Here is a 21919-nt window from a genome sequence, read left to right as displayed (position 1 = left end):
GACTGAAGTGTAAAACTGAATGATGGGCTGTGATTCACTGATCCACTGTCAGTGAAAGAGCACCCAAAGGGTCTGAATCAAGCAGGTGTTTCTAATCTGCTTAAAGTTAAATGTCAGGATAATGAGAAGCTGGTGAGAAGAGAAGCTAAATTAGCTTTAAAGGGTAATTAGAGACACAAAAGAGCTTTTATCACCGTTACAAAGAGAAACAAAGGAACAAGAGTCTCAGCTGGACCCTAATGAAGCGGCAGCAGTGTGAGCATATGAGTACAGTAGATGAGTGTGGGACGAAAACATTACTGATGCCACTGCCTGGGATCTGTATTGCTGAGCTGAGGGGCGGGATGGTGGTCTAATATGTCCCCCTGTGGGGTCCAAATGTTCACTGATGATAGTGAAGTGGTCCCTGCGATTAAAACTGATTATTAAACATACAAATGGAGTTAAAAAATTTAGGGCATAGCAATCTGCAATTTGGTCTAAACTTTACATCAAATTATTACACAACACTCTGAAATACTTTATTCTGATTGGCCAGTTGTGACATTCCAAGGAATGTTATTCCCTGACACAGTGCTGTAGTACTTGAGTCTGGACTCGAGACGTTTTTCTGTAGTCTCGGACTTGTCTTGGACTCGTTGGTATCTGCACTCGGACTTGTCTCGGACTCGGTCATTGGACTCGCCAAATGTTCTAGTTGGTCTCGACCGAATCTGATGCTATTTTCTCCTTCCAAACAAAACCATTGATGAAGCATTGTTTGCTTTAGTTGGACTCTTGACTTTCATTAAGTTAATTCTCTTTCCTCTTGGAGTAGGGTACTTTTTGAGATGGGTGTCAAGCTGTAAAAAAAGACGATAAATAATACTAAATGCAATGATTCTAAATGACTGATTTGAGTGTTCTGGTTCACAACACTAAGATACTGTGCCCAATTAAACTGTTACTGTGACTTGTATTTTAGCACACTGTTATAACAGACAATGAAAACCTAACGTTAAAACACAAGAATCAAGAACCCAACTAAAGAAAATACTGATCACAATAATGATGTTCGTTGAAACTTCTACATTCTTTCAACATTAATTGCGTTTGCAAAAGTGATGTTGATTCAATGCAGTAATCACTGACAAGTCCTCAACAAGCTGAGAATGGGAACATTTTCCATTGGCAGCCTAGAATGTGATTGTTACACTACAATAAAAAGACTGGAAAATCTGAAGTTGCACTTTGGCTTTATGTGACTTTGGTGAAATTGCTATACCTAAAGTAAATAAAATGACATAATTTTGATCATTACATATAAAGTATGTGGTCTTGATATTTGAAGAGGATTCTTTTTTCTGGACCGTCTCATTTGGACTCCTGGACAAAGGTGGACTTGACTACAGCACTGCCCTGACAACAACTGCATAAAAATAAAAACACAGGGCCATCAGGGGTCAATTTTAATAAATAAAAAAATGCCTAATGCCTTATGCCATTAAAAAAACATACATGAGATTCTTTTTACAAATGTTGTAAAATGTTGTTCAAAACCTGTATATTGCCGCTGTCCTTCCAAAAACGTCCAAATTTGCAGTTTTTCAGAACATGGAAAAACACTGTACCTTTTAAATGATTAAATACTGTGTTGTTGAAGTTGACAAGCACTTATTAATACTTTTTATTGTTTAGATATGTGTGAAACCCAGTGACAAACATAAAAGGTGACTAATAATAATGACTAAAAAACGCACGAAAGATGGAGATTGGGGTTTCAGAAAGACAGCAGCGATATGTCTCTTTTGTTTGTGGAGCACAAAATAAGATATTTTGAGAAATGTCTTAGTGGTTATGTTTCTATACAATAAAAGTAAATGGGTGGCAATGTAGTTCAAAATTCTTTCGTGTTGTGCAGAAGAAAGAAAGTCATACAGGTTTGAAATGACATGAGGGTGAGTAAATGATGACCACAGGTATAGTGAACGTTACACTGGCTTGCCTTCAACTCTCTGCTCAGTGAGTGAAGTCTCTTGAACATGGTCTGTGCGGTGTTCTCCATGACCTCCGTCTGTAGAAACGCCAACTGGCCCCCCTTCCACTCATTCCACAAAGCCTCCCACTGCTGTGAGATCTCCCACACCTGCTGCAGGTAATCCAGATCCTACACAAACACATACACAACCTAATGTGACCTTCATGATCTTTCATTCGCAGTGGCAATATTTTCACACCACATGACAAGTAAATTCCAGAGTCTACTTTGAGTGTATTGTTTTTTGAAACAGCAGTGAACAAGCACCTTCTCAAGAGCCAGGATGTCTTTGGAGGGCGCCTGTTCAATCTTAAAGATGGTGAGACCGCGGCGTATGCTTCCCTCCTCTTCCATAAGAGCTTCCAACTGGGTGCGCAACTCTGACACCTGCTTCAGTGCAGAATCTGGGGTCACCCCGCTGCTAAACGGTCCTGCACATATACACACACAAAAAAACACAGTACGCATAAAGACACAGGGATTCAAAGACCACACACATGCACGCAGATGCACTTGGTTAATTAATAGAATAACTGCATATGTGCTTGTTATTTCCCCAGACGGCAGCTCGTCTCTCTCAAAGAGCTCAACTAATCCCTATTGGATGAATGTAAGCGAAGTGAGCATGTTTCCCTCAATGCGCCATTAATGTGTTTTCACAGTCGGGGGCGCAGCGGGTCAGTGGGTCTTTTTTTTCCACGCAGCACGTGAGTTTTGGCTCGGACCCAGCGCCCTGGACTCCCACGAACCACACGCTTGCGACAGCTTTGATTTACGAGATATTTTATCTTTTAAAAAGCATACCATTCATCTCAGGATGGCAACACACATCATGTACAGAAACGCACTCGCACAGACACCGTTCTCTGCTCTGAATGAGGCCCCTGGTGGGATGTTTACAGGCACGACTGTTTACGTCTGTCAACGCTCATAATGGATTCCATCAAACACAGTTGCAAAATTGCACACCTACATCTCTACCAATTACAAAAATCACATTTACACAATTCTGCATTAAATCGGGCCATTAAACGGCGCGTGAAGATCCGTCCGAGATCTCCGGTCAATATTTGCGTAAAGTCTGATTTACTGGAGCACACAACACATGCTAAAGTACGCAGAAGGGATCCACAACCAAGTGCATTGTGCCTGACTAAAATGTAAAGAAAATCTAATTAGCAAACACTAAAATGTGCTACATTTTTGATAAATCCGCCTTGGAGACTTTAACCAATCACACACGTTTAATTGGCTCTGTGCTGTATGTAGTGTTTTTCCTCCGAGTCAGATCTGAGAGGAAATGTCACAGTGGGTCTGTAGAGAGCGGGAGATGAGATTTTGAAGGGGCACCTTGGCAGGGGCCTGTAGTATGTGTTTGGACTGAATGAGTGTGATATTATTGAAACTGTCTCTCTCTCTTGAATACAAATTTCTCTCTGCACAAAGCTGCTTCCTGGCCTCATTAACCTGAAGGAACCCGCCATTGTTTGCTGAAACAATCCAAACAATCCTGCCATTTTCAACAAGTTGCAGCTGCCGCCCACGTTCAGAAATTCAGGGTTTGTGGGAAATAATGACGGCGAACTCCGAGCTCGCGACATATTGACTTAGCGCAGCGGTTTCGCGTTAATCGCGTGTGCTATAACCTCAAGTTTTGTCTAAATCAAGACGGCGAGCTTTAGATTCATACCGGGGAGGAACAGAGTAGGAGCGAGACTGAAAAGGAATAGCAGGAGATCAAATGGAAAAATAACAGACTACACAGAGCCATCAACGATCACAGGTTAACACAAACACAAGGGAAACAAGATTCAAGAGCGAACATGCAAAGGAGCGATGGAAAAAGGAAGACTGATAGAGGAGGGAGGGAAAAGTAGGACGAGAACTCTGTCCTCTTTGATACAGTTCGGCACAACGCGACTTTGTTCATGAGGGGAAGTGGCAGCAGAAAGAACTTTTCAAACTCGTTTTAATAGAGCAGAGAATAAACAGCACAGTGATACCAGCAGGAGGTACTGGCAGCGTGGACCAATGAGAGAGGGAAACAGGGGATGCAGAGAGCGCAGTCAAGGGTGAGATGTCAGCGTGACGTTCACTTGTGCTATAGGTGAGGCTCTGTGGCGTCTGAAACATTATCTCAAGGCTAATTGGTTGTGATGTGCCGTGGGGCGTGAGGGAGGTTGATGGCTCTACCCACGGTGCAGAACACCCACGGCCCCGGCAAGCAAAGGCCTGCGGCGCCGCCCATGTAGTGAACTGACCTACAGAAAAAGAGGCATGCTGGGATGTGAAGCTCACAGTAGGAACTGAGACAGCACCGGTCGTAACCCACTGACTGTGTGTGTACAGTATTTCCCATTTTACACTGCAAATCTCACTGTATAACACCTGAATCTCTCACCCTTTTAAGTGGTTTTTTTTTTGTGAGAGATTATGGGTATGTGTATAAGAATATAAAATGAAGTAAAAAACATCCCTCTTTTTGGAAACATCCAGGGATGTGTTGCAGTGCATAAAAAAGCCACAAACCTATTTTTTTCATTCACTTTGAGGAAATGGGCGGAGTCATGTAATTACCAGCGGAAGGAAGTAGATAAAAGGAAATGTGTTTGTACGGAAGAGGAGAACGCGTCATCAGAAAGTGCGTGGATTGAATGGATTGCAGGGAGAACCTGTCGAAGATGAGCGCTTATTGAACTGCGGCCTCCTGTGAGCGAGATCTGGTGTGTGGTGGAGTTTATGGTACTTCTCGAAAAAGCACTTCATGATTAACCATTTGGAGTAGCTGGCAAAGCTTGGCGATTTATGTACTCTACTGTGTGGGTGTCTGGCGAAATTCGTCTAAACTCTCCTGTTCCTTTCAGGATCACTAACCTGGTCAGTACTTTAACTCTTATGCATCCATTACACACATACACTACATCCGCACCTTCTCCTATTTAGCTGTTGTTTTTGCCCTTTGACGTTATCGTTTAAATATAACTAAGTGTTTATTCTGTCTTTTTTTCTCTTGTATGGATGCATATGGACGTGGATCTGTTTCCTTGGAACTTAAATAGGATGACGCGTTTCTTTGGGGTTTTTTTTGTTTGTTTGTTTGTTTTGGATTTCCATATTTTGCTTTTTGCTCTGGTTTGCTTTTGGGTTAACGTGTTTTGTTAACTCTTACTTCCTTGCACAGAAGAAGATTACTGTGCTGAACTGTTTTCCCCTTAAACATTTATATATTTGTTTTGGACAGTTTCAAATAAACCACTAAAACTAAATTTGTCTGGGATTTTGACTTTTTGGGAAATTAATGTAAACGGTGGTTTGCTATCCGGGATATTGTGATCTTGTGACGGGATTCATCCTGTCTGGCGCCCGAACAACTGTAATTTAAATTATATATATATAAAAAAAAAAATTTCTTTTAAGGTTATAAGTGTACGGGTATTGTATTATATTATATAATGTTTGGATTGAGTTCTAGCGGTAAGAGCCACTCGCTACTCCGCGGGAGACCCGAGTTCAAAACCCGTAAACGCTTCTGTTTTTTTCTGAAATAGGGCGGCCACCGTTACAGATGTTTGAAGATATTTGAACCAATGCTTGTACCTAAACAGTTCTGGGACACTATTGACTACCATTGGCGAAAAAACTACTATGGTTGTCCATAGTGGCCCAAAACTGTTTGCTTACAAACATTCTTTCAAATATCTTCGTTTGTGTTCAACAGAACAAGGAGATTAATACAGGTTTGGAACAAGTTGAGGGTGAGTAATTGATGACAGAATTTTCATTTTTGGGTGAACTATCCCTTTAAAATTCAAGTTGTGACACATACTGCAAAAACAGGTTTTATGTAATTTTATGTAAGACTTTTAATTGGTTTAACATGTTATATAAGTAATTTTAGCCATTTTATATGTCCTAATAAACATAAACATACTTCAAACATAACTCCTTAAATGCAAGTATTGTAATTTGTCATATCCTTATTTGCATAGTAAATGTTTGTCTGTCTAAATACTGGTTAGAGGGGACAACATTATCTGTCTAACTCTGACCAAACCTGCTTATAAACACTCTTTGTTGACATCTTTGTTCAAATTAAAAAAATGCAACAAGTTTTCTTTCATGATAAATGATAATAGATGATAGAGCTGGATAAAGAAGCACACGGTCACCTGACACGTCTTCATGGCCTGACCTGATGGTAGAGCGGAGAATGGGAAGCGGCGACCTGTCAAGAGCTGAGATGATAGAGCTGGATAAAGAAGGACGCGGTCACCTGCCATGTCCTCACCACAAAATTTCAAATGTTATTTGATTATTAATGATAATCTTAAACTATAATTTACCTTATTAGTAAGTTTATTTATTTTATTTAGCCTTGTGCAAGCTCTCTGGAGCTTGTGCAGAGGCAGCAGCTTTTGCCAGAGGGGAGCTGCAATCCCCTGGTTGGGCCTGGGTTCTCCTGAGTTTTTTTTCTCGATTAGAGTTTTGGGTTCCTCGCCACCGTTTGCATACTGCTTTGCATCTGCCTGGCCGGGGGGGCTGCTTTAGAATTTTAAAGTTTTACTTAATTAATATTGCATATAGGAATTTATAGCCTGTTATATTTGACCTGTGCTTCTCTCTCCTTTATCTTAATTGTGTGCTCTCACTGTGCGTGTGTGTGTGCATGTCTTTGTGTGTGCGCGTACTTGTCTGTGTGCGTGCGCATCCGTGTCTATGTCTATGGATGTTAGTACGTGTGCATATTGTGTGTGTGGAGTGTTTTGTATGTGGGTATGTCTGTCTTTTTGTTTTCACCTTTTTCTTGTTTTTGCAGGTACAACTTTAATTGGTTTGCTTATAATCAGTATGTCTTATGTACAGCTGCTTTGTAACAATGAAAATTGTAAAAAGTGCTATATAAATAAAGTTGAGTTGAGTTCTTTTAGTGTTTGGAATAGTCTAAGGTAATTGAAAACTATAGAAAAAGTCACTTTGATATCTAAGTACTGTAAATGTAGTCAATTGTAAAAGTCTGTGTGTGCTGTGAATGAGGCAGTCACAGAAGACTATGTGTAATTCAGGTTCATTCTATTCTGCTGTCTGTTTTTATGTATTTCCAGCACAAATGATGAAAAGTGAAGCGCTGATGTGTGTTGTTCACCACTGGTGCCGAAGCTCTGTAGGGCTCCCTGTGTCTTCTTCTTAAACTCCTCTGAGGAAAGGATCAAACCGCTCTTCATCGTGTCTTTGTGTTTCTTCAACATGATGTCACTGTCAATCACAACCTGCTGAAACCACACCCACTCTCCACTGAGAGCCTCCAGCAACTCCAACACCTACAGAGACAGAGAGAGAAAAAGAGAGAGAGACATTCGGAGGGAGCCGAGTCAAATAAAACTCCAGAAATGGAGGCAAGAGATGAAAGTGTATTTAGGTAACAATGTGATTGGAACACCTGAGGGAGTGTGTGTGTGTTTCTTTGTGCGTGTTAGCGACACTCACAGCAGGGTTGACGGTAACCTCGTATTTCTCAAGGATGGCAAACTGCTCATGGATGGGTGGAATTTGACTTTCAATCTTACTCAGATCTGCTTGCAGATTTTCCAGCAGCTTTAGACTCTCTACCAACTCCACTAGAGTCTGAGGTGGCTGAGACACCCTGAAACCTCAAGCACACAGTCAATGTAATTGTTGTATATTTCATTTAAGTTTAAGTGAATTAAACACAATACCACAGGTGTTCTGTGCTTATTTTGACAACATTTCTGTGTGCAGTTTTTTGTCATTACTACATCGAGTCATTAGCTAACACAACATGCTAACATCAGACACAACTGAAATTAACAGGTGAGTTTATGGGGGGTGGGTGTAGTAGCTCCCTATAGATGGTCTATCTTTGGTTATCGGTCAGTTTATTGTATATTAATTGTATTAAGTTAAAACTACTCCATAGTAATTGATTCTTTGCGTAGGTCTACCAGAAGTTAAGTTTGGGCCACATAATGTGTCTTTCTGTTATTGCCGCTGAAACTATAGAGTTCTGCACTCATGATGTACTGTAGTTTTGTAGGCCAAAACCTGGAAACAAGTTAGCATTAGCATTTCTGGTTCCCTCCCTCTTGAGGCAAGGGATTTTTATCTCAATGCCTGAAATAAGCTCACAAGATATTTTTACGTTTTATTCTAAAGGGAAAAAAAATACCAGTAATATGTCACTTGTGATTTTTTTAAAGCTTTTAGGTGTCTTGAAAAATGCAGTAGCTAACAGGTTCCTACAGTACATATGTCAGGAACGGTAAGTGCAAGGCAGAGGACCCAGATGCAGACAGCAGGTGAGGGGTTAACAAAAACTGATTTAAGATAAATAAAACAAAACCCACGAGGGGGTAAAACAACAGAACAAGAGTATTAACACGATGGGTCACAGGAACATGACTAACTACACTAAACTAGACTAGACAAGACTAAATACAACACTGAACATAAACTATAAATAACTACACTGGATAAACACAGCAATGCAAACCGGAGGGTGACAAGAAACAAACAAAGCAAAATTACCCAGAACAAGACAGAAGACACAGGGCATTAAATAGGGAACCAAATCAAGAGGGGAACAGGTGTAGGGCATGAAATCATTAACAATCAATAACGAGGGGGCGGGAACAAAGATGAGACCCGAGAGAGCGCATGGTACGTCATAACAACAATATCATGTCTCTTTCACACTAAACACGTGGGTCTGTCATGATCTTGCCACTAGACTAGAAAATTAAGACAAAGGGAGGCAGAATCATGACAACATAGGACTGGAAAGGTTGACATGGACATTAAACATTATCACGCATAAAAAAATCTTAAAAGTAATGCAATGGTCATAATTTCCAACAAATGTGGATGGATATTTGTGGTTCCCTTTCTGTCGGTCTCTCAAAGTGGTGTCAAGACAGAATGGGGTTTGAACTTGAGAACCTATCATCTGTGATTGTACTTTTAAAAGGCCAATGAATTTGGCGAATGGCATGGCATGCCAGTCTCCGACGCGTGCATACGGGTCTAAAAGGAAGATGGCGAGCCCATTCATTCACCTTTTCACCATTCACCAGGCATCACATGCTGAGCATTATTATCTCTGATAATTTCCTACTGGATTCTACGAAGCAGAGCAGCAGACTTCCCCTGGGCGTTGTGTGCGACTTCCCCTGGGCGTTTTAATAGCAAACCTAGGTGTCTAACGGAGCAAATTTCTGGACCTGCGCTCTCTGAACAAGGCCCTTCACAGGCTTCCATTCAGAATGTTGTCCGTCCGACGTCAGGATTGGTTCGTGGCTAGCGACCTGAAGGACGCATACTTTCATGTCTCCATTCTCCCTCGTCACAGACCATTCCTTCGGTTTGCCTTCGAGGGTCGAGCATACCAGTACAAGGTCCTGCCCTTCGGTCTGGCCCTGTCTCCCAGTGTGTTTACAAAGGTCGCGGAGGCTGCTTTCGCTCATCTTGGCGCACTCGCGAGATCTGTTGTGTACGCACAGGGACCTCGTGCTCCGGAAGGCCACCGCCTGTTGGTAAGAGCCTCTCATCATTGACTCACTCGAACTGTTGCCTTACTACACCACTGGAAGTTTATGATTTGTGGTGACGCTCACTTGTGACTCGCCCAGGCCAGTCAGTGTTGCTCCACTGGAAGTCGTGACGCGGCTCAGTGCCGTGGCGTTTCATATAGGGACCCCCCACTCTGTCTCGAGAGACCGACAGAAAGGGAACGTCTCGGTTATGGATGTAAGACGTTGTGTCCTTCATGCCACAACGCTTCGCTGTCTGCTGCAGCGACCGAGAATGCCTCTCAGGTTCCTCAGCCCAAAAGGTGAATGAATGGGCACGTCATATTCCTTTTATACACATATGCACGGAGCGGAGACTGGCATGCCATGCCATTCGCCAAGTTCATTGGCCTTTTAAAAGTACAACCAGAGATGATAGGTTCTCAAGTTCAAATGCCATTCTGTCTCGACACAAGATCTCGTACCCTCCATCAGGTTGGTTGATGTTGGTGTTACGCAATGCCCGTTTATAGGGAATTGTATTTAGGCTTTGTGATTTGTAAAAGTTGTGGTAATTTATGAAAATCATTTGGATGGACAAAATGTGTAAGTATCGTAAGCTTTTGTTGTTAACAGTGCTTATTTTTTTGCAGTGTAAAACAATCTATAGGCTTTTAGTGGAGGGAGCTAATGTGATGCTAACTTCCTGGATGACTTACAAAAGTATGTCATTACTGTTTGGAACAGAGTGTGAATATGTATCTCTTTATACTCGTTATCCTTCCACATACACACCTGAGTGCGTTCTCCTGCAGGAAACTGTGCAGCTCTTTGAGTTTGGCACTGGCCATAAGGCTGAGCAGCTGTGTGAACTTGCTCTGCCACTCATTACAATGCTGCAACAGAGAAAATTTAAGTGGGGAACAGTCCAGCAGTACACACTGCAAACTTAACACTGTCTCTTCCTTCTGTACGTTATTCGCCACTTCTGTGTATCTGCAAGAGAGAGAGCGAGATGGAGAGAGTGGATGTATTAAGTAAAGTGATTGAACCCAACCTTGAATCAGAATGATGATTTGCTGATTAAAAAATCATGATGAAACTGTATTCTGACAATTTAACACAACAGATGTTCATGCCCTTGCTTTTATACAGGATTGCGAAGAATGGGTGTTTTGTTTTGTTTATTTTAATTTTGTAAATTATTTTCCAGTTCATTATTAACAGAAGTATATAAACCGTGTGTCCATCAACTAATTTCTCATTACCAGATCATTTCTGATGCATTGTCAAAATGCAACAATTTTGTAAATATAGATTTCTTTTATCATGACATTTGTGAACAACTTGTGAGGGAAATGTTCACAGACATAAAGTACATTTGGATGCATATTTTGTTTCTAATCAATGCTTTTTAAAAACATCAAATGGGAGTTGGCACACGTACTGTCTTAACCACTGAACTCATAATGTAAGTAAATGTTTAAATAATTTTAAAATTGAAAACTTTTTAGTAATTTTAAGAAATTTTTAGTAAAATACCAAATTTTCTTGTGTCTACACATGTACATGCAACACATTAGTAAGTTTTTAAGGGGATGCAGCAGGGACCATGCGTCCTTGCAGATCAGGATAGATCTCAAACATGCACAAGGTCATTAATGCACAATCATGTCCACTACGTTTGAGTCTCAGTACACACTGAGACTCAAACATCTATTGTTGACATGATAATGATTTGGTGAGTGTAGATCAAATCTATACGGTAGAGATGTTGACCCTGCCCTCAGCACTGGCCCTCTGTGCTACAGACAGGTCAATAGTCTGAAAGGGCATCACATCACAACTGGTGTGCTATCATCACTCATATATTTTAAATGAAGAGATTAATTTGTTACTCCTTCAAGCAGCTTTTATTTTACTTCTACGACTTTAAAATAGTTCACAAATGTTCTTTTTTCACTGTTTTTTTTTTTTTTTTTTTTGAGATTACAGCCAATTTGATATGGCATAAGATTCAGAGCCTATGGCATTTTGCACAAAAAAAGTGTCCCGGAACGTGTCTATTGTGTAATTTTTTGGAGGATTTGTTGACAGAAATGCAATTTCATATACATAACCTCAGAGGTGTATAAAGACCTTACATAATGAATATGTATGTCTATGTCTTTATTACCTTATAATGCGAAAAACATTTTTTACATAAGAATTTTTTACTATTCCCTATTTGTGTAATCTACAGTACCATATAGGAAATAGTAAATATATAAGCAAGCAGTTGATCTTACGTCTTACAATCTTACAATGTACAGCATGCTTAAAGGGGTCATATGGCGCGAAGTGTTTTTATTAGTGCTGTCAATCGATTAAAAAAATTAATCGGATTAATCACACATTTTCTGTGATTAATCACGATTAATCACACATAACAATAATATTTTAAAATATACTTTTACATTTGAATAATTTCACATTTAATCTTCAAATTGATGTAGAAACAACATATTTCTTTAACAGCGTCATTTTATGAATGAAAGAAAACATTTTGATATTAGTACTGTAACTGATGTCTCCATTAAATTGATTATTTTAACATTAATTATAGCCATTCAACAATATAATTGAGAGCTATCATGAAATATACAGAAATTGAAGGAAGTTCTCAAACACTTAACAGTCTTTAATGCTAAATTATAAATTAAATGCAGAAGAATTCTCATTAAAGCTACAAAATCACATTGATTTCTTCTTTTATTTTGTTCTTTGATTAACATTAGTGACAGGAGTCACAGCAGCACGTTTAAGAGCGTGGCCCCTTTAAGAGCTGTCTCAGTACGCAGATCTGACCGTCACCGCACTCCCATTTTCACAACTCTTTTCATTCATTTAAGATTTTATTTTACACTTTGAAGTCTTGCTTAAGAAAATGCTAGACAAAATGGGCTTTCTGACATAATCTTGTATGGTTTTATCCATTCAAGCACGAAAGAGAACTTAACACGGATGCGCTGTCTGACAGAGATTCACCGACGCAGCCTTCAGCCCATGACTGTTTACACCAGACTGGACATCGCGTTGCGTTTTGCCGCGTCCCACAGTTTAGAAGCTGTCTATCTTCATTGAACGCGTCAAAGCAACTGTTTCAAATCGCGCTTAAGTGGTTTAAAAGCCTGTACACGAATAAGAGCGTGATTACATAATGTAAAGCTAGACAAAGAATGTCAAAACAAACGGATGCTGCGTTAATTGCGTTAAATATTTTTCACGCGTTAATTTGAAAATATTAATCGCATATGCGTTAACGCGTTAACGTTGACAGCCCTAGTTTTTATGTGTCTTTGGTTATAAGTTGCCCATGCATGTATTAGACACATAAAATTGCAAAAAATAAAGTGTCGGAATAAAAGAAGCATTCTATCTAAAAGCGAATGCACACCCAGACCTGCCTGAAACGCCTCGTGTAACCACACCCCCACAAATCTACTTCAGTTCGTGGTATGAGTTGACTAAGACCGCCCAAATATATATGCAAGTAAGGTGGGCGTACCCTTCAGTACAATTGCTTTGGAACCTGATGTTCCAAATATGGTAAGAGGCGTTACGTTTCCGTCACATGCTTGCAGTATTTGACCAATTACTACGCACTTGTCATGGCTCTGCCTCACTTAGTCATGTTTTTCTTGGTCCTGTGGCAGAGTCATGACAAAGCCTTTGGTTATGTGTGGAGAGAAACACATTATTGTCCTTTAGACAATAATTTTTATTGTCCTGTCATTAATATGACAGAAAATTTTACAAGAAGCTAAAGCATAGAATGCTGTCATCAAATTTTACTGGTGGATGTGAGAGGCTGTGGGTTTTGAATGCTCTAAATGTGAATTTTGTTGTTTTAAAGCACATTAGTTTATATGTACAAGTAACTTTAAAGCTAACATATTTCATGTGGACTTTATAGTAAGTCCACTCTTTTATGACAAAGGGTTAATCTTCATAAAATGGTGACTGTCTAGAAGTCACTAAATATTATATAAGCTCTGTGTTCTCTGTACATTTTATAAAAGGTCAATTTTTGCTACACTGTCACCAAATTTGAAACGTGACAGGGTTGCATGTTTTGTCGAAAACTTGTTTATTCTCAGACGGGCAAGCTAGTTTAGAAACACAAACTGGTTTGTAGTTACTGGTAAACTTATATTTAAAGGGGGATTACAGATATTTGATGCGTTTAATATTATATATAATATCAGTTTTTATTGACATCTTTATTAATTTACATATCTAATATTATTCACAACAGACATGATATTGTGCATGTAATGCTTTACATTAAGTTACCTAAATGACCCAAAGACCTAAATTAGTTCCTATGTTAAAACCTTTGTATCTTTATTACTGTTACCTTTGTTTCTTATTTTTGCTTTAAAAACTGCCTTGGCAAGAAAAGAAAATGAAAGAGAGAAAAATAAACCTGGCTATGTCAGAGTCAAACGATGACACTGCAGGGTTGAGCCGCTGGTAGCGCTGAATAAAGATGTCTTTTTCAATTTCCCAGATCTCTCTGTGTTTGTCCCAGGTTTTCAGGTAGGTCTGCAGGTGAGATGCATTTGTCACCATACCTGCAGTTATGGCTGCCTGGATCTTACAGATCTCTTCATCTTGCTCTAAAACAGATGGAGAGAAGAGAGTAGAGTACACAGAAACATTTGTAAATCCTGGTGACAACTGATGACCTAAAAGCAATATTAAAAAGGATAGTAAGATAACATGCTTGTACTGTAGTAACCCTAACTTTAAAGGTGCCATAGAATGGAAAATTTATCTAGGCATTGATGAGTAATAAGAGGTCTGTACATGGAAATGACATATCGTGAGCCTCATAAACTATTGTTTCCTAATTCTTATGAAGATTTTGTGCATGCAAAAGACCACTGAAAAAGAGGCCAATCCCAACATAACACCTGACGTTACAGTCGGGATGTACGCCCCCAATGTTGCATATACCCGCCCATGTTCTAGGCCAGCCGGACGTCCACAGCCGAATCACCAGAAGTTCTGCAGGCATTGTGAATAGGGTTGGGCGATGTCTACCAAATTGGCATCGGACGATGTATACAGTGAAACCTCGGGATGGACGATGACATCGTATTCTTCTTTAAACAAGCCGCAAAGTTATGAAGTGAGGCGCGTCTAGGCGCGAGCTGCGCAGAGGTACGTCTTCTTTATGCAGCACGAGCTGGGCAGTTATCAAGTCAGGCGTGTGTCATCTATGCAGTGCGAGCTTCAATTTATTTTAAAATAGTTTCTCAGTTATAAACTCATACTTCTTTATACAATGAAAGCTGCGCAGACATGTGTCTTCTTCATACAGTTGTAAAGTCAGGTGGGTCTGCACAAGCTGAGCGTCTTCTTTAAACAGCGCGAGCTGCACAGTTATAAAGTCAGATGCGTCTGATCTGTATCGTCCGAGTTTATATAACCCTTTAGCCTTGAGTCACATGACGAAAGTGAAAGGGACAGTTTTTCGAACCTGGGACAATATCAAGCTGGCTTTGCTCAGCATTTTGATACTGATTTAAGAAGGTAGCAATTCCAAACTACATTGCCATTAGAACCCCTACCGCAAGCAGTAAGCAGTGATTTTATCCACTTCTTCCATTTCACGCCTGACAGTAGCTATCTGTTTGCTGTGTGAGCTAGTGGCATGAGCCGCGCAGCGAAACAGCCGATCAGAGCAGAGCTCAACATTAATATTCATGACCCTTTCAAATAAGGTAATAACAACCTTTTCATTCTAGGGACAAATCCTAGGGTTGTAAATGGACATGTAAAACCGTTTCTGGATCATTTTTCTATGTAGATATCAGAGAACAATTTAACATATTGTATCAATGAATTCTTTGGCACCTTTAACACAGCAAAATCATCAGTGTTAATAATGATCAAATTAACACTCACAGTGTATAATCCACACTCTCAAAGTGTGGATTATATATAGACTAGGAGAGTTAATTTCACAGAATGCATCCAACCTCTGCACACTTCACACCAATTCTTTCGGAACGAAAAAATCTTTATAATACTATTGTTTATTCAATTTAGTAGCCGGGCCAATTTTTTGGTGCTCAAATCTTAAAATGTTGTATTCAGATTCATATCTGTCTCAGTGCAATAGTGCATTGACATTTATATTGTAAACCTTTCATTAAGTTTAGTCACACTGGACGTTAGTCAAACATGGCTTACTAATGTTAACCAAAGGATGATGCTTATGACATAATAATTCACCATCTCAAGATCTGAAGCGATTTTGAAAAAAGGTATGACATATTGAAATTGATCATGTAATTTACTATTCGTTGGCTGAAGCACCAGATCCTGACATAGGCAATAAAGGTAGTCCCCTAGGGTAACAGAATTCTCCGGGGTGATACTCCGCACAGACGCACACTGCCCTTCTTACTTATTCACAGCCCGCTCTTCGTTCCGCTCACCCTTTATTGAAAATAAATTGTGACCCCTCTATGCTACCCGCCACCCCTTTCGGTGCTGCTGCTATCTGTCTCCATCATAGAAACCGGATAAGCTTTCTGGCCATGAAAACATTCACCTGTTCTTCACCTCCAGGAACCCAAAACGGGAGAGGAGAAAAAGGGCAAGAAGGTGTGCTGTACAGGTCAGGTTGTGCTCAATGTGTAATATATATCCACTGAAATGTTTTGTAAAAAGTGTGATGTTACACACACACCTGAACACGAAGCAGTGTGATGTTTATAGATTCATTTAAGTGTAAAGGTACTGTTGGAAGTTTGCTTAATGAAAGTATGCATCCCCCAGGAGGCTTTTTCTTTTTAATATGGCCCTAATGGCACCTTGATGGCTTCAGCGAAATAGCTAAAGAAATACAGAGATAAACTTTGTTTTTTGTTGAAATAACTGGCACTGATGAATTGTGAATGCACAATGAGATCACGAGTGTGTAGTAAGAAAGTAAATACTGTACTCTTGATTTAATGTTGACTTTTAAGATCTTTTACCCTGAATAATATTAATTAGAAGACAGTAAAGCTCTCTACATCTGTATGCAGCAGTGTGGAGGAGCTTATGTAGGCTACAGAACCACATGGGGGCTCACAGTCAGTTGGAGAGACAAGGAGGAAAGGACGGAGAGAGAGAATGAATGAGGAATAAATGACAGAAGATAGAGCAAATGCAGGGAAATTACATGTATAGATTTTACTTTCATACAGGTACAATAATGTATTTGGCAAATCGCACTGTAAAGTAACTGTACATATTCATATATACAATAAACTTTATTTGTGTAACAAGTGCCTCACATTCTTATGTTTATATATAAGTGTGTGATGTGTTAAATGACATTAACGACCACATTTTAGCTAAATATTAAGAAGCATAATAATATTATATTAATTATACAACTTTTTGTCTGTTACGATGCTATAATATTTGTGACCCGCTCTGTTTCGAAACGTTTTGTCTCAGAATAAATGTAAAACGTCTTGGTTACGTATGTAACCTCAGTTCCCTGATAGAGGGAACGAGGCGTTGTGTCGAACCGACAGATGGGGTTTGTCTTGAGAACCAATCGTCTTCTGACTATTTTGAAAAGGCCAATGAAATTGGCGAATGAAATTTGCATGCCGGACTCCGCCCCGGATATCCAGGTATAAAAGGAAGACGGCGTGCTCATTCATTCACTTTTTGGGCTGAGGAGCCTGAGAGCATCCCTCGACCACTGCGGTGGGTGGCCAGCGTTGTGGCATAAAGGACACAACGTCTCGTTCCCTCCATCAGGGAACTGAGGTTACATACGTAACCAAGACATTCCCTTTCTGTCGGTCTCTAGACGTTGTGTTGAACCGACGGATGGGGTTCCTCTGGAAAACACCACAGCGCTGTGCCACGTCTCAATCTCTAGCGAGGCAACGCTGACTGGCCTAGGCGTGTCAGACGTGAGTGCCATCGCAAAATTTGTGACCATCCAGTGGAGAGGTAGGGGGGTCCCAGAGCTTTTACAAGAAAGGTGGGAAGCCCCCTACCACCGGCCGTCACAGGCGAAGGCCTTGTTTCTCTAACAGCGAGAAGCCGCCGGACACCATCAGGGCCACTGGGTAAGCGTTATTCCCCCCTGGGGGAAAAACACTGCAGAGACCACTTCCTGCCGTAGGGAGGAGATTAGTGGAGACACCAACATGGTCTCGCCATCAGGGGAGAACTCATGGGAAAATATGCGGACTGAAGGAGTTAACCGCAAGGTGGAAGTCCACCTAGGGAGGTCATGGGTTGCCGAGGTGGGAAGCACTCATGAAGATACATCAGACGGAATCACCCAGTGGGGGGGGGTTACCACATCTGGAGCACTAGGTCCGGTTAGAGCTATGTGGTAGATAACTCAGCTGTTACCCAGCCTACGGGGGCAGGGCTGCTCTGCCCAGCCCGGCCCCCAGGAAGGTGCTTAGTGATGGATGGAATGCCTATTCTTCACCCAGTGGGGGGAAGAAGGGAGGAGGAAATAGCACACTGACCCACCTAGAGGGACGGGAGGAAGGCGCTTTCGCAGGTGTACGCCCTACCGGTCGCCGTCTCTTACCTGTTGCCCTGCAAGACACGGGCTGACACCGGTTCCACGTGGAGGTTGTAGAATTTCGCGAACGTGTTGGGCGTGTTCTGCAGATGTCTGCCAGAGAGGCGCCCTTAGCCAGTGCCCATGAGGAGGCCTCACCCCGGATCTTGAGACCGGTACGCCGTAGCAATGGCGTCCACGATCCAGTGTGCCAGTCTCTGTTTGGAGACAGCCCTCCCCTTCTGCTGACCTCAAAACAGACAAAGAGCTGCTCAGAGCTTCTGAAGCTCTGAGGTGCCGAGGGGACCCTCGGTCAGGGAGTACCAAAGCAGGCAATGGGTGGAGTCCGGGGAGGCAAACAGGTCCACCTGCGCCTGGCCGAACCACTTCCATATGAGCCGGACTGCGCGGGGATGGAGTCGCCACTCTCTGCGAGGCGTTGACTGACGAGAGAGCGCGTCGGCTGTCTGGTTCAGGTTGCCCGGGATGTATGTGGCTCGCAAGGACATTGTCACCTGCTGACTGCAGAGGAGGAGGCGCCGGGCGAGTTGTGTTAGCTGCCGTGAACGTATGCCACCCTGGAGATTGATGTACGCTACGACAGTTGTGCTGTCCGACTGGACCAGCACGTGCTTGCCCTGCACGAGGGGCTGCAGCCTCCTCAGTGCAAGTAGCACAGCCAACAACTCTAGGCAGTTGATGTGCCAGCACAGGCGGGGGCCCGTCCACCACCTCGACACTGCGTGCCCGTTGCACACGGCACCCCAACCCTGCAGGGAGGCATCCGTTGTCACCATGACGTGCCTTGAGACCTGCCCTAGGGGGACTCCTGCCGCAAAAAGGTCATTGAGGACCAGGGGGTCAGGGTGCACCGGCAGAAAGGCGTGATGACCATACGCCTGCTGTCGGTGTGCCATGCTCTCCAGAGAACCCGACTCTGTAGCCAGTGTTGGAGCGGTCGCATGTGCATCAACCCGAAGGGGACCACCCCCGCCGAGGATGCCATGTGTCCCAGGAACCTCTGAAATTGTTTCAGGGGGACCGCTGACTGCTTGAAGCGTTTCAGGCAGTTCAACACCGACTGAGCGCGTTCCGTAGTCAATCATGCTGTCATGGAGACAGAGTCGAGTTCCATGCCGAGAAAAGAGATGCTCTGCACGGGGGAGAGCTTGCTGTTCTCCCAGTTGACCTGTAGCCCCAAATGGTCTAGATGCCGGAGCACCAGGTCCCTGTGTGTACACAACAGATCTCGCGAGTGTGCCAAGATGAGCCAGATCAGTACCCGCACACCTCTCTCCCTGAGGGGAGCGATGTCGGCCTCCACGATCTTCGTAAAGACTTGTGGGGACAGGGACAGACTGAAGGGAAGGACCCTGTACTGATATGCCCGCCCCTCGAAAGCGAACCATAGGAATGGTCGATGACGAGGGAGAATCGAGACATGAAAGTTCGCGTCCATCAGGTCGATTGCCATGAACCAATCCTGACGTCTGACAGATGCCAGGATGCGCCTCTGCATAAGCATCCTGAACGGCAGCTTGTGTAGGTGCCTGTTCAGGGTACGCAGATCTAGGATGGGGCGCAGCCCCCGCCTTTCTTGGGAACGATGAAGTACGGGCTGTTCAAACCCGTTGCACATCTCGGCCAGAGGGACGGGTTCGATCGCTTCCTTCGCGAGAAGGGTGGCGACCTCGGCTCGAAGCACGGGAGCATCCCTGCCTCTGACTGAGGTTAAGAGGATGCCCCGAAACAAGGGTGGGCGTCTGGCGAATTGGATCGCGTAGCCGAGAAGGATCGTCCTCCCTAGCCACCGCGATGGCCTGGGAAGCCGTAGCCAGGCTCCCAGGAACCGAGACGGGGACTAGGGGTTCCATCTGCTTCATCGTCACCCCGAGGGGTGGTTCGATGGCGGGCAGCGCGGATCCCTTGCCGGGGGGCGCCCGGGGAGGAGATCGGCTCTGCTGACTTACCTGCCCGGCAATGACCAGCTCAACGCAAGTCTGACTGAGAGTGCTGAGGGCTGCTGTGTGTGCTCCATGTTGCATCTCGCCGTGACGCAACGTCGAGTTGCCGACCACCGTCGCGTAGAGGGTGAGAGCGGCTGTAATCCCACCCCAGAGAGAGAGGAAACTCTTTTTGTGAGTATGTGGACGCCAGGCCCCCGGAGGGGCCCAGCAGGTGCTGAGACGGGGCAGGAACCGTCCAAATCCGACCGCCCAGCGAGACGGGGTGCGAGCGGACTGTGAGCCTGTGGCTGGCGGTTTGACGCTCACGGAAATCCCCATATCACCTCTGCCGCTCGCTGTCAGGGACGGCAGGGCTGTAGGCACTGCGGTCCCGAGACGGGAAGCTGACGAGGTTCTGCTTCCAAAAAGAACACAGCTACCCGTGACCGCAATGTCTGAATTACCATGCGCCCACAGTGCGGGCAGGACGTGTCCACAAATGCTGCCTCAGTGTGCCGGAGACCCAAACACTTGAAGCAGACATCGTGTCCGTCCCCCTCCTCGATGAGCGCGTTGCACCCACGAGAACAGTGGGACATGCCCCGCTGGAGAAATTTGCTCTTGTAGCTGAAAAAAGGAAATTGACAGGATACGCGGTGGAGAAGAAGAACCCAAGTGCAGGCAGGCAGTGATGAAGGGGTTAACAGGATACTTTATTACAAAAAGACACGCAAAACAAAAACCCACAGTGGGGAACAAAACACGATAATAAATGGAAGATAACAAAACAGGCGCATAAACTGACTAAACTAAAATACAAGGACTAAACACCACACTGGACAAAACTACAATAAACTGACAATAACTAAACTCACGGAACAACCAGGAACAGGAACACACAGCACTAGGCACGGAGGTAAGTACACAGACAAGGAACCATATACATGAACATACAACGCAAGAGCACAGGACAATGAAACAAGAGGTCATTAAATAGGGCAAGACAAACGACGGATAATGACACAGGGCAGGTGGGAAACATTAGACACGGCAGGGAAGCAATACATGAAACGAGAGGGGCGGGGCCAATGACAAGACACGAGAAAGCACATGAGATGTAAAAAAACATAAACAACTCATGGCTTTCTCACATAAAACTTAAGGGCTCCGTCCCGATCCTGCCACACGACTAGAAATTCAGAAACAAGAAGGCAGGACCGTGACAGAGCCCCCCCTTAATGAACACCCCCAGGTGTTCACCAAAGGGTTGACAAACAAGACATGACAGACTGGGAAAAAGACAAAAACCAGACAGACATGGTGAACAAGACAAGGGGCAAACAAGACAACAAGACCAAGGGATTGGGGTGACTCAATAAAAATAACAAACATGGGGGGGTGGGGGGCTCGAGGGCGCGGAGTCCTGGGGGACTTAGGGTAGGAAGTCCTGGGGGGAACTGGGATTGTCCCGCCGACGTTCCAGTCGGTGGGACAAGGCTGGCCGCCGGCTGGAAGGTCGGCTGAAACGCCGGCTGGACAGGGCTGAGCGTTGGCTGGAACGCCGGGAGAGCAGGGCTGAACGCCGGCTGGAACGCCGCCTGGACAGGTCTGAACGCCGGCTGGACTGGCTCCCAGCTGCACCGAGCTGGCTCCCGGCTGTACCGGGCTGGCTCTCTAGCCCGGCTCCCCATATCCACAGAGCTGCCTGCTGGGCTCAGTATTGGCTCTTGCGTTCTGACAGGATACGCGGTGGAGAAGAAGAACCCAAGTGCAGGCAGGCAGTGATGAAGGGGTTAACAGGATACTTTATTACAAAAAGACACGCAAAACAAAAACCCACAGTGGGGAA

General features: G+C 43.5%; 1 protein-coding gene across 1 annotated transcript in view; it reads right to left on the bottom strand.

Moving 5' to 3' along the window:
* Nucleotides 1–21919, bottom strand: part of LOC130546298 (dynein axonemal heavy chain 2-like) — a 129566-nt gene that overhangs the window by 5844 nt on the left and 101803 nt on the right. Inside the window, exons 20-25 of the mRNA XM_057321520.1 lie at nt 14009–14201; nt 10336–10536; nt 7502–7658; nt 7161–7335; nt 2285–2448; nt 1985–2146 (exon numbers count right to left, since the gene is read on the bottom strand). Of these exons, the coding sequence (XP_057177503.1) occupies nt 1985–2146; nt 2285–2448; nt 7161–7335; nt 7502–7658; nt 10336–10536; nt 14009–14201 (1052 nt within the window). The remainder of the gene's footprint in view (nt 1–1984; nt 2147–2284; nt 2449–7160; nt 7336–7501; nt 7659–10335; nt 10537–14008; nt 14202–21919) is intronic.

Source organism: Triplophysa rosa, linkage group LG1 (assembly GCF_024868665.1).
Source record: "Triplophysa rosa linkage group LG1, Trosa_1v2, whole genome shotgun sequence".
NCBI classification, from domain to species: domain Eukaryota; kingdom Metazoa; phylum Chordata; class Actinopteri; order Cypriniformes; family Nemacheilidae; genus Triplophysa; species Triplophysa rosa.
This window is presented reverse-complemented; position numbering and strand designations above follow the sequence as displayed.